Source organism: Urocampus carinirostris, chromosome 3 (genome assembly GCF_059441175.1).
Source record: "Urocampus carinirostris isolate Australia breed hairy pipefish chromosome 3, RoL_Ucar_1.0, whole genome shotgun sequence".
Taxonomy (NCBI): Eukaryota; Metazoa; Chordata; class Actinopteri; order Syngnathiformes; family Syngnathidae; genus Urocampus; species Urocampus carinirostris.
Genome location: NC_142351.1, coordinates 46,919,605 through 46,933,778, shown reverse-complemented (window position 1 = coordinate 46,933,778; position 14,174 = coordinate 46,919,605). Strand labels below are relative to the sequence as shown.

Here is a 14,174-nt window from a genome sequence, read left to right as displayed (position 1 = left end):
ACTGTATTTTCCAGGCAATAAGGCGCACCTAATAATTCCAAAATGGCCAATAATTTGTAAGTGTGCCTTATAGCCTGTTGCACCTTTTATACTGCAGAATATTGTGGATATGTTTAGAAACGCATACAGCATTTGTACATGTGCGTTACCACACAAGATTTTACGGTGCACAAGGATTTTGTGCAAAGATTGGTCAAAACATGGCTGACCTAAAAATACCATAACATTTTATGCAACTTGAATTGAACTGAGTGGCAGCGGTGAGAATGCCGAAACGTAACCAGTTTAGATATGAAATTAAATGAAATGATCTGCATTTATATAGATAGATAGATAGATAGATAGATAGATAGATAGATAGATAGATAGATAGATAGATAGATAGATAGATAGATAGATAGATAGATAGATAGATAGATAGATAGATAGATACTTTGTTCATCCCCGAAGGGAAATTCACATTTCCAGCAGCATCCCTGAGCTGAGAACAATCGAGAACAATCGAAAATAACAAGGGAGCTGCTGGAGTGGCTGCCATTCGTGACGGCGCCGGAAGAAACGATTCAATTTGAATCATGTACAAACAAACAAACAATTGAATCATGTACAAACAAACAAACAAACAAAATATTTATGTTTCAATAAGTGGAGTGTTGATAAAATGGGGGGAAAATAATTTCTGATACTGATATAACCAGGTAAAACAAATTTTAAGTTACCTGTCCAAATGAATGTTGTGCCATCTCACCTTTCCCACACTCTCTCCTGCAGTTGACTTGCTGCTGCTCGCACTTTTCAAGTCAATGACTTCCCAAAGCGCTTTACAATGTGCTCCACATTTCCCAATAGCGGCCTTGTATTGCAGCCATGTAAGACGCTAACCTGCTTATTAGGGGTATTAGGGGTTCAGTGTCTTACCCAAGGACACTTCAACATGTAACACAGACGAGCGCTCTACCTCCTGAGCTACTGCCGCCCCTGATCTTAAAACCTCAATGTACACTAGCTTAGTTATGAGCCATTTTTACCATCTAATGTCAAAATTTCACGAGTATCCAAATGACAATTTGTTCTTCTAAAGCAGGGGTGAATTTCCTTGGGGGGCACTGGAGCTCGGGTCTGGGTGAGGTTGGGTCGAATTGGGTATTCCACAAAAAAAATGCTCTGACAAAAAAATCCATTGTTCTTAATTATATTTCTAAATATTTACGACGCATAATAAGATCTAGAAGTAGAAATCATTGAGAATTAATAAGAAAATAAATCAATCTCTAATTTATGGATCCATAATTTACGTGGGCTACAGAAAAAGATCTAGTTACTGGACGTGCTACTCGAACTCAGCTACGATTTGAAGGGTTATATTTGATTAACATGCGAGTTATTTGTCTAACGTGACTATTTGTAAATTTGTATCTCAATCCACCCATCTTTGAAGGTGGGTATTTTGAAACTTAGATTTAACTAAATTGACAAGCACAGTGAATCAAAATGGCAGAATCTATTGATCGAACAAAAAGGAGGATGAAGTTTCTTTATTATCTCGTAATCTAGAAACATAATATGAATCGCAAAACTGTATATTGACAAGTTGGTCTGAATACAATGTATTATAAAGAATACTGTATACTTCGTATTTGCATTTTTCATAGTATTTATTAGTGCGTTTGTCTTGGGTATTGTTGTGTTACAATCCTCATAAAAGATACTTTCAGCATGCTGAGTTAAATTTGTGTTGTCGTAAGTCTTGATAAAGCTTCAACCCAAAAAAATGCAAGCCCCTTAAATGAAGTACGCAAGCGTTTAAGGCAGCAAGCTCACTTAAGTGATCCAACTCTAACTAGGCACCGTAAGCGCACTCGAGAGGCAACAGAACAGAAAATTCACTCTAGACATCCCAATCAAGTGTCGCCGTATCACTGAATACAATTACACAATGGGGACTGACGGTACTTTCTTCAGGGTGATTAAAGTTTAATTTCTGGATGGCTCTTTACAGCGGCCGTTCTCGCACAGAGTCGAGTGTGTGAGGCATTATGTCATGTGTTTTACTGGCAGTACTACCATTCATGCTTAGTGTTTGCGCGTGTTCTAGCCCACGACAGGTCTGGTAACCGCTTCCATGCCTAGGGTCAACTAATGCAATAACTGGCCCGAAATATCGTATTAACTTTGAATACATTAGGAGGAGAGAAATAAAAGAAATGTAGGCAATGATAATGCATGAAAAAATGTCTTACAGGGGTTTTCCCCAACCAACACCTGACATCTTTTGGAAAAAAAAAGATCTGATCACATTCTGTTTTGCATTGGGGGAAGGTTCCCACAAACTACCCTAATTTGCTACACATTGTGGAGTAATTAACTGTGTAATACCTCATCTCATCTCATCAGCTGCACCGCTTATCCTCAGTAGGGTCGCGGGGGTGCTGGAGCCCATCCCAGCAATCATCGGGCAGTGGGCAGGGGACACCCTGAACTGGTTGCCAGCCAATCGCAGGGCACACCGGGACAGACAACTCACTCGCTCATTCACACCTAGGGACAATTTGGACTGGCCAATTCACCTGAAATGCATGTTTTTTGGAATGTGGGAGGAAACCGGAGTGCCCGGAGGAAACCCACGCAAGCACGGGGAGAACATACAAACTCCGCACAGGAAGTCTGGAGCTGGATTCGAACCCACGCAGGAGGTTCCCAAGAGCTTAGAACTGTGCCGCACATGCGCTAACCACTGCGCTGCTGTGCTGCCAACTGTGTAATAATTGTCAAAAAATAAAAAGATACTACTTCACGAATTTCGCCCATCAAAAGGTTTGTTTTGGAACCTAACCCCCACGATAAACGAGGGAATACTTTACATCCTTTTCATTCTTCTAGATCGTCACATGAATGTTTCAACCAAGTTAATCATTTTGTGGTTTTAATGAACCTTATAATTATATATATATATATATATATATATATATATACATATATATATATGTTAAAATATATTTATTTACCTCTCTTTTTATTTACTTGTCGCAACAATATATACAGTGCATCCGGAAAGTATTCACAGCGGTTCACTTTTTCCATATTTTGTTATGTTACAGCCTCATTCCAAATTGTATTAATTTAATCTCTTATCTCAAAATTCTACACAAAATACTCCATTATGACAATGTGAAAAAGTTTTTTTTTAACTTTTTTTGATTTCATTAAAAATAGAAAACTAAGAAATCACATTTACATAAGTATTCACAGCCTTTGCCATGAAGCTCAAAATTGAGCTCAGGTGCATCTTTTTTCCACTGATCATCCTTAAAATCTTTCTACAGCTTAATTGGAGTCCACCTGCAGTAAATTCTGTTGATTGGACATGATTTGGAAAGGCACACAGTTGAGTGTGCATGTCAGAGCACAAACACCAAGCATGAAGTCAAAAGAACTGCCTGTAGACCTGCGAGACAGGATTGTCTTGAGGCACAAATCTGGGGAAGGATACAGAAACATTTCTGCTGCTTTGAAGGTCCCAATGAGCACAGTGGCCTCCATTATTCGTAAATGGAAGACATTTGGAACCACTAGGACTCTTCCTAGAGCTGGCCGGCCTTCTAAACTAAGCGATCGGGGAAGAAGGACCTTAGTCAGGGAGGTGACCAAGAACCCGATGGTCACTCTGTCAGAGCTCCAGCGTTCCTCTGTGGAGAGAGGAGAGCCTTCCAGAAGGACAACCATCTCTGCAGCAATCCACCAATCAGGCCTGTATGGTAGAGTGGCCAGACGAAAGCCACTCCTTAGTAAAAAGAACATGGAAGCCCGTCTGGAATTTGCCAAAAAACACCTGGATGACTCTCAGACCATGAGAAACACAATTCTCTGGTCTGATGAGACAAAGATTGAACTCTTTGGTGTGAATGCCAGGCACCATGTTTGGAGGAAACCAGGCACCGCTCATCACCAGGCCAATACCATCCCTACAGTGAAGCATGGTGGTGGCAGCATCATGCTGTGGGGATGTTTTTCAGCAGCAGGAACTGGCAGGCTAGTCAGGATAGAAGGAAAAATAAATGCAGCAATATATAGAGATATCCTGGATGAAAACCTGCTCCAGAGCGCTCTTGACCTCAGGCTGGGGCGAAGGTTCATTTTTCAGCAGGACAATGACCCAAAGCACACAGCCAAGATCTCAAAAGATTGGCTTCAGAACCACTCCGTGAATGTCCTGGAGTGGCCCAGCCAGAGTCCAGACTTGAATCCGATCGAACATCTCTGGAGAGATCTGAAAATGGCTGTGCACAAACGTCTCTCATCCAACCTGATTGAGCTTGAGACTTATTGCAAAGAAGAATGGGCAAAACTGCCTAAAGATAGGTGTGCTAAACTTGTGGGATCATATTCAAAAAGACTTGAGGCTGTATTTGCTGCCAAAGTTGGATCAACAAAGTATTAAGCAAAGGCTGTGAATACTTATGTAAATGTGATTTCTTAGTTTTCTATTTTTAATAAATTCAAAAAAAGTAAAAAAAAAAAACGTTTTCACATTTTCATAATGGAGTATTTTGTGTAGAATTTTGAGATTAGAGATTAAATTAATACAATTTGGAATGAGGCTGTAACATAACAAAATGTGGAAAAAGTGAAGCGCTGTGAATACTTTCCGGATGCACTGTAGATTTATTTAATTGTTATATAGTCTCTACATTGTTCTACGTCGTGTTCGGATTTACTGTTCTAAGCTTAAAACACACTTCTACTCTATAGCATATCAATAACCTATACTTTATGTTTATAAAATGTGTAACATTTGCCCTCATGTAGGTTTTAGATGAGGGGATGGTGTCATAATAGTCTGTAATAATAGTTTGCAATAGTCTTTGATCTGCGCAGCCCTTTGAGACTCTTTGTGATTAAGGGCTATACAAATAAACATGACTTGACTTGACTGTTGGGAGGGAGGATTTGAGTCGAACCACCTTCAGGGTTCGGTTCTGACAAAGCACTGGTATGAAGCTGTTGCTTGATACTTTTCAGCTAACTTCTATATTTAGCTTTTGGGGGATATAAGTGATTGCCAATTATGAAAACATTACAGCCTTGTTATATACTCATAAGCCTAAAATAATATGTTTATTTCATTTGTTTTATTGTTATGAAGTCCTAAAACTGCTCACCCCAGAACTTTTTGACCCATCTCGTTTTGCATCCCAGATGTTGATTTAAACCCACGAAGGAAGAAAATGTCTTTCCTCCTTAAAACTGTTTTGTTTCAATTTTAACTACATAAAAAGTTTAACGTTCTCCAACCAGTATTTGCTGGGTGGATATAAAGCAGCTGTAAAAGTAAAACCAGTTTGTACATGTCGCTCATTAGCTTTGCCGCAGTTGATTTATTATTTTCACGAGAAACTACACTTCTCACACTTGCTCTAAATTCATCCCTCATGATAATGAGTTGAAATGATTGCTAGAATGAAGGGCAGACTTATTAAGGGGACCAGTCTCCTATAAGAATTGTCTTCAACCAGGTGCCCATTTTTTTTATTTTCGCAGGGTTTGTAAACCTTTTTCGTGGACAAATGTATGCACCTAAAATGGACTTTAAAGGCTAATTTTGCAATTTCTCCCGGACTATTAAAAGAATAAATCTAGTGTGAATCATGTATTTTGAAAACGCACAAACATATCTGTGAATTACACAGGCGATTTTTAACTTGCGTGTGCATTTATCAGGACATATGATATTTAGATCTTGAGCAAATCCCAAATATATTTGTGTATCTGAAAAATACACGCGTAAATATTTTAGAGACGAATCTTTCCTCATATAATTGTTGGGTAAAATGACAATAAAATGTAGCTTACATTTTCAGATGCAGGAAGTTCTTCCCATTCATTATTCAAACTTAGACCATATTTTTAAAGGCTTGAGGTATCGTTGCTGTCATGCACTTTCTGGACAAATCTTTATATCTTATCTATTTTTTCTTATTGATGTTCACTTTGTTTTGTGTATTGTTACCTAATGCAAAATATATTGCACAATGGTCATCCTAAAAGAGGGATTACCACTTGTGAGGCCCCATTTTCAAGGTTTCCTATTTTCCACATGTTGCGTTTGAGTTTTTCCTTGCCTGCATGTTGTTTTAAGATGAGGGGATGGTGTAAATCTAACCTGTGCAGTGCTTCGAGACATTTTGTGATTATGGGCTGTACAAATAATTGTGCCTTGGCTTGCCATTCAATTTTACCAATGGGAAACACTACCATAATTTTTGCAATGGGCGCGTAGGGGGCGATGACGCTTCATATGACAATGCCATACAACATAATGCCAGCACAAGTTGATGACTAAGAAAAAAGATACAATGGCAAAGCTAAACCACCAGAGAGAAGTGTTGGTGACATTTCTAAGCAGACTGTTGTGAAACACAGCAAAAAAAAAGTATTGACAAGCGCTTCACCCAAAATTCAAGCACTTTTCAATCCTTGAAAACGTAACATTAAAAATTAAGACTCTTCAAGGATTTCAAACACCTGCACGAACCCGGTTTACAAGTCCTGTTAATTTTGTGATGCAATGTTTGTTGCAACACCACTGATGAACGAATGAAAAATGTGAAATCGAATCGATTGTTACAGAATTAGACCAGCGGTCACACCATTTAAGTGGATGAACGCAAATACCGATTCTCTACTTTGTCGCTTGCACTGAGTCAATGAAAATCTTTTGATGCACTGAAGAGCGAGATACTTATCTCTAAAAGATACGATAATCAGAGCATACCCACGGAGCGGGCTGGCAGCTGCAAGGGAGAGATCGCCCAGATTTCTTTGTATTGCCGTTCGCAAGTTCACCAGTTAAGTGCAGTCGGCTGGGTTGATGCGGGGTTACATATATTTATAGCCGCGGCTTCTGTCAATCACTTTCCCCCGAATCCATTTTCATTCCCCCTCGCATCAAATCAGACGCTTGTACCTGCTGTTTTTTGCGGCGTCTCGAGCACGAAACAAGTCTACCAGCCTGCAATTAGCACGCACTTACATCTGGGTCAACTCTGCTTGATCCGAAAAAAAGCATGAGGCACAAGTAAGGTGCACAAACGAGACTATGCACAAAACGTTGCAACATTCTGAAACTTTGCACAATATAGCTGGTTGGCGCCAACAACTGTTTTCTTTTTTTGCAGAGAAGTTAGAATTTAATGCTATGGTTTCTGTAAAGTATGAATGTTACGCCAAAAGACAATAGTGTGATATTACAAAATTACTTTTATCGCAATATATTTGCGTGTTCAGAGTAGGGCTATTACAACCATCAATATAATCAATCAAAATCGATCATTAAAAGCATTTGCATTGATTTCATCATCAATTTGATGTGTTGCACGATGTATGCAGCACTCGGTGCGTTAATTCAATGGAAATAAAAGTGCATTGAATTTCCTCTAGATCTGGCAAAAAGCTATGGCAGGTAGTATGGCAGGGGGCGCTTCGAGGCCGTATTTTGGTGCCTGAAGTAATCTTGATCCATATGCCAATTTATTTGCATAGCAATTTTCAGGCATCGAAGTTCAACTCACAGTGCTGTATAAAAACATTCAATGTACAATAAGCTAACTAACATAGAAAAATGCCTGGAACAATTTTGGTATATGCGCAAGCAATCCTTAGATTAGAATTTTTTTGTGTTTTTTTTTTTATTTAGGCACTGAACAATAACAGCATCAATAATTGATTAACAAAAGGATACAATAAACTATTTGCACATAGCCGAGGTGGCATTCGCTTCCCTGGGTCAAGATGGCCCACTGGGATCTCCGGGCTTAGAGTCCGGTCACACCAGAATCCAGAGGCTGGGAGAGCCTGGGGTTCTGGTAGTCCATCTCATCTGTATGAGAACAACCGCCAACCGGCAAAAATGAAAAGGTGTCCGGCTTTCTTTATCTTCCTGTGAGGCCATGTGCTGCCTTTTCACGCACCCTTACCCCTGAAGTGTCTTCTTTGGTCTCAAAGGTATGGAAAAAAATATAGCGCAAGAAACTGTATTTGGATCAAGGGCAACACTGTGAGTGCTTGCGTTAAAAATGTGTTTTATTCTTCCATTTGATCTAATTCTCCTTTTCATGGTAATAAACCGTAGTTTGTTAGAATCAAACCAAGGACATTATTCATTGTTGTGCCAATATTATTTTCCTTCTGGACTGATCAATCATTATCAGTAGCAATGAACTGCAAAATTTATCATTTAAAGCTAAAAATAAAATATATTTAGGGTATTACGCCCCTGACGATAAATGCTAGACACACTATAAGGCTATTTCCGATTACTTCGGGTGTGAAACTCTGAGCACCATCTGCTGGCTGAATCGATTTCCACTGAATTAGATTCTGAACCAAATAAATATAATCTAAGGCAATTTTATCTATAATAGAATATTCTGTTGTTGTTTGCACTATTTTTGTATCCGTTCAAAACTTATTTGACAATATTTGAATAGAGGATGAAAATTGAAAATGTTTTTTTAAGAATCCAGTTCGCCAAAAGGCAATTGATTACAGAATAATAATCAGTTGCAGCCCTAGTTTAAAAGAATAAAAGCAGCAAAAAAGTTACCTGGTGGCTAGTTGAATATCATATTTCAGTATTTTTCAACCAGTGTCCCAGGAAACCTAGTGTGCCGTGAGACCTCGTCTTGTGTACTGCAGGAAATTGCCCCTCAAAAAATTACACAAAAAAGCAAATAATTATTCAGTATCTTTCTTTCAGTGTAACACTCATCCATATCAGTGGAAGGGAGCAATTTCTTTTAAGATGCAGATTACCTGCTCAGGAAGTAGTTCATCTAAATACTGTACATTAAATACCATATTTTATTTGATGAAGCTCTTAAGGATTGTACAAAAAAAATATTAAGTAAAGAATATTGTTTATAATTTTGCTTATTTTAATGACAACTTCCTTATCAAAGTAAAAAATTGAAGTAAAAATCTTTGTTCCACAGGGTGATAACTTTTTTTTGTTGCTTTTCTTAAAAACAAGATAAAAACATAGTGAAACTTAAAAAGACAGGGGTAAAATATACTAAAATCAAAACTTGCATCAAAATCACAAACCAAAAGAAATAATTTGTATTTATTGCACGGGTGCTACCATAGCACCAGGGAGTTAGGTAAGGAAATGGGATAGGATGCTGCCCTGTTGGGCTGAACACTTTTTGTTTAAGATGTGTTTTTTTTTTTGCATGTTTAGCTGTACCAAAAAAGTCCTTTTAAGATTATTCAGATGATATTGGTGTTTGTGGCTAATAATCTGCCTATGCTAGTTTTATCCTAATTCCTCATTTAGTTTTCTTCATAAAGAAGGCACTGGCCTCGATGAAACTACATCTGAGAAAGGAAAATGAGCTGTCAAATCCGGGAAGACCACATGCTTGTCAGACCAAACATCTCACCCCCCACCCCAATTCTTTTGGACTTTCTGTTTCAGAAAGCCGAGTTGATGAGGATGAAATCAGGTATATCACTGCTACATCTACTATTCACCTCTGCGGGTATCATGTCTGCTTGAATCAGCTAGGAGTCAGAAAAGAACGGGACTGGCCAGACTATAATGAAGCGATAGCATGCATGCACACGTGCGCACGTACAAACGCGCACCCATTCAGAAAAAAAAGGGCACTGATGCTATAATGTATGATCTCAGTTCAGATATTCGGAGCGCTCAACAAAGAACAAGGTGCCCAGCCCCCTTAGTCCCCTAAAATAAACTCGGCGCACGGCTACAGCTAGTAATTCAGTTGCTTGTTACATTGAAAAGAAATTCATCAATTAAATCGGACTCTTAAGAAAGTCAGAAGAACGCAAAGAAATGGTAATCACCAGCGGTTGCTTCACGGATTGTGATTGGGCCCGGGAATCGCCAAAGGTGTTGTAGGGAGAGAAAGCAATAGCGAGGCTCCACGTCCGTCTTCTGCCACGGACAGGCCTATTAATTATCATTAGCCACAAATGCCGAGCATCTTGCTCACCAACGCCAGATTCGTTAACCATGAAACGGATGACCTGAAGCTACAACTCGTGCAAAACCACCACTTTTTTCGCCGGTTGTGTTTTAAACATTGCGGGGACATTGTTGAAGTCGCGATTACTTGATGCTAGCGTGCAGCAAGCCAGCTACTCTCTAAAGCGCTTTCTTACATTGAAAAGAGAAGCCCTCCAATGTAGTTGTACTTTTATATAATGACAATGGGTGGATCCCTTAACCACTAGGGTCATAGGGGCACTACTTCCTGTGCTGGGTCTTGGGCTAGTGCAGCCTGGTGGCGCCCATCCTCTCCAGGCCAACAAACATTTCCACCCAGTCCATAAATGAAGACCAATTCTGATTTATGTTTTTATTTGTAAATCTATAGTTGTTACTTTGTTACAGTTGTATACCCTCAGTCGGTAATGAAGTCTTCTTGAGGTAAGTTTGCATTTCAATATGATCAAATTCTCACCCAAAAAATAAAACGAGCACAAAAAAGCACTTTCCTTTCAAATTAAAAATTGCATGGAAATTGCAATACAGGTCTGTAAAATCAAAATTAGGTGTTTTTCCAAAATCTCGCAGCCCGATTACAGTTACTTCCAGAGTAACATGCTGCTTTTTGTTGTCAGTATTTTAGGGGGTAACTAAATTACTATTTAAATGAAGTAAGCAGTAAGTGTGACTAAGTACTTTTTTTCAGTAACACACCCAACAGCGTTCACTAACGTGACCAGAGATGTCAATGTCACTCAAAAGACAAGTAACAACAGCTGCTTCACTGTTTAAATATTACATTCTGTAAAATTGGACCTGAAATAAGAAGTTTCAGGGGAAGATTTTACTTTGAGGTGAAAGTTGCTTCTAAATGTAATGGAATGCATCTCCTTGAGTTTCTTGGATAGCACCCTCATGGGAAATGTATTGCATATGAGGTCACAATGACCTCAACTCTCAAGCGCATCGTTGTTCCAAGTCTGCCAATGAAGTTGAAAGTAAAGGAAATACAAATTCTGAGTTTGTGGAGTGAACGGCGACTGTCACAGCACAATCACATTACCGGTTACAGTAGAATTGTTTTCTACATGTTAAACACTGTGGCTTACAATACGGTGCGGCTTATACTTTTCTTTTGTGAGGTGGATGGTCGCAAGTGTGTCGGCGTCGACTTCGGATGCGTGCCGGCAGGTCGCCTTGGACAGTGCCTAGCAGCTGGCTTAGAACTGGCACAGACCAGGGGAATCTGACTGTTTAAATTGAACAAAAGATTGCGAGGGCACATGGCAGGTAATGACGCTATGTGGTTTTTACTCTGAATGTCAAAGTGAAGAAATAAAATGAAGCGCAGATAAGCAGCGTGAGTAACTATGTCACACTTGGTTCGCCCAATGCCTCGTCATCTGATTAGTGATGCACATGAATGGATGAACGAGATCACAATTTTGACAGAATAGGAGGGGAAATGTCGAATACTGAAAAGTAACACATTGTGTCGAGATTAAGACACTCGTTTGCGGACCGTAAATCTCCATTAACTAGCGCAGCATTCAGCATTAAATTGGCATTAACATATATGCAGGAGTGCACAAAAACCTTCTCAAAACCAAACTAAATGTACTGACTGAGAGTCAGAAACCCGTAAATTACAACAGACTGTACAGTACACTTGCTGTGCTATGGCTATCCCATCCCTTGCGCACAAGACCAAGCGATTGAGAGGAAACTAAGTAACTACATAGAAAAAAATCATTATACATGCCGACACTAGTAACTCACTAAGGAGTGGTACATGGTAAATATTAAGCCGAAAGTTATCTGACCTATGAAAGCCTAATATGACGTCACAATTTTCAGTTAGATAGGAAAAATATACCCGATAATTAGTCACCTGCTTCGACACTAAAGAATTAAATCAGCAAACACTACCCGTTTTATAAAGATTCCAAGCACTTAAATTAAATATTGACTGCTGCACTAATTTAGTTGATTGAGGTGGACATTTGCGGACAACGTCAGCAAACCAGTGTCTTAATCAAGGCACAATGTGTTACTTTTCTGCACTAAACATTTGACAGTTGATTTATTTTTTTAATGGAAGAAATGGACGTGAATGAGTTCTTTTTTATCATTGTTTAAGCCTGCAGCATAAACTCAGGTACAGCTTGTAAAACAACAAAGTTGAGTTTCTTCCCTAAACCTGAGCATACAGCTTTTAATCGGGTGCGATCGTTAGTCCGGAATTTACGGTAAATGTAAACACAAGTTACCCTTTCTCCAGAGCGTGGCCTCTTCTTTGGCCTGCTGGGTGCAGCGTCATCTTTTGGGTTGGTGTCGATGGCCCAGTAGGAACCCTGCCAAAAAGAAGGAGCAGCAGACCACAGTTACACTTTACAGCTCAACGTTGTTTTTATTTGAGTAAAACGTAACAGTTTGCTTCTCTTGGTTGTTTCTTTTATATGTTTTTTTTCTCGATTATTTTGTTTCATTTTTTTCACGTATTCCCTTTGTTTTCCAAATGTTGTACTTCTATTTTTGTATTTCTTTCTTTCTTTCGTTTGTTTGTCCTTTTTATTTCTATTTTTATTTCCTCCTCCATTTTATTTTCTTCTCACCTTTTCATTTCATTGATTAGTCATTTTTTTCTTTCTGCTTTACATTCATTCTCCATATTTTCCTCTCCGTTTAATTCATTCGCCATTTTTGTCCTACTTTCCTTCTCTTTCCAGGCATGAAAATGGGTCAAAGCTTAAAAAGGGGATAAAGGTGCGGAGGAAATACCGTGTTTATTTGTGTAAAGCACACCCCTACTTTTTGATTAAAAATCAGTATAAATGATTTTCTTTGACTCTTTCTCAGCTAAAAATAAGCATTGAAGGTGACAAAAGTTGTTGAATACACGTGGCCATGATTCAAATTTATTATAGACCACTATGAACACAATACCAACCTAATATTTACAATGCATTTATTTCCTGTTTATTAAAGTCCGATTCATCATCAGATACACCAAAGAATGGTTTCCTTCACCTTGCTTTTTCACCTTTATTTATATCTTTCATTCTCACCTACCTCTCTTCCTTTGTCTTTTCTTTCCTCCATCAATCTTTCCCCCTCCCTCCATCAATCCTTTGTTGTTTGACTTTTATTTACACACGAAATTTAGAAATAAATAAAAGTGTGTGCTATTTACAGGATTCAGACACATTTTTTAATGGCCAAATTCAAGCACTTTCAGAGCAGATTTCCAATTCCTCTAGTCATCTTGGTGTCTTTACCCGTTCCCATAGGGGACGATAACGCTTCACATGACAACGCCATATAAACTAATGCCAGCTGTCGTTAGTCACGGAGAAAGAAGAATTGCAATGGCAAAGCGAAGCCACTAGAGCATGCGCGTCATTTTTAAGCAGACTCGATTTATTTTTTATTCATTTAATGCGTGGCCTATAGAGTCATACCACTAGAAAACATGGCAATAATGTCAAATATTAACAAGCACTTCATCCAAAATTCAAGCAAATTTAAACCTTTCCAAACATAACATTAATATTTAAGCATTTTCATGGATTTCAAGCACCCATACAAACCCTGGCATCCTTATTTATTACAAAATCCCTGTATTCTATTTGAATGTGCAATACAATGTAGGCTTGAGAACAAACGTGCACCATAGTTTTCTAATGTCAACTTCCTCAGCTTTTACATTGTTGTTGAGGCCAGGATCCTTCCCTATCATCGCTCAAGCTTGACAACGTCTCCCAAATAAACAATGAGAACGAAAATCCAATCAATTTTCTCCTTGATTTCCTTCCGGCATTCCTCTTTTTATTTCCTCTCCTTGACTCCCAAAGAGGTTCAGAGCAGCAGACAAAGTTTTTTCAGGAGGTGGATCCAAGCTGCTTATGCACACACATACACACACATGCACACACATGCACCAACATCTCCCATTCTGCCTCATCTCTCTCCTCCCCCTGTCTCTCAGTCCCACATCACTGAACAGTACACAGCCAATTAACGTAAGCACATGCATGATTTAGCTTCTCGTCTTCCTCAATGGCTTCAAACAGCACATGTTACATTCAAGTTCTCTCCCACCGTGTCGAGCTATCGACCGCTTCGATCCGAGAAGCGAATTAAGGTGCCAGTCAGGTGCAAG

At 38.9% G+C, this 14,174-nt stretch overlaps 1 protein-coding gene across 3 annotated transcripts in view; it reads right to left on the bottom strand.

Moving 5' to 3' along the window:
- LOC148369866 (forkhead box protein J3-like) overlaps positions 1–14,174 on the bottom strand; it is a 153,455-nt gene that overhangs the window by 51,608 nt on the left and 87,673 nt on the right. For all 3 annotated transcript variants that reach the window (XM_088332094.1, XM_088332097.1, XM_088332096.1), the window contains exon 4: positions 12,283–12,366. In XM_088332094.1, coding sequence (XP_088188220.1) covers positions 12,283–12,366 — 84 coding nt within the window. The remainder of the gene's footprint in view (positions 1–12,282; positions 12,367–14,174) is intronic.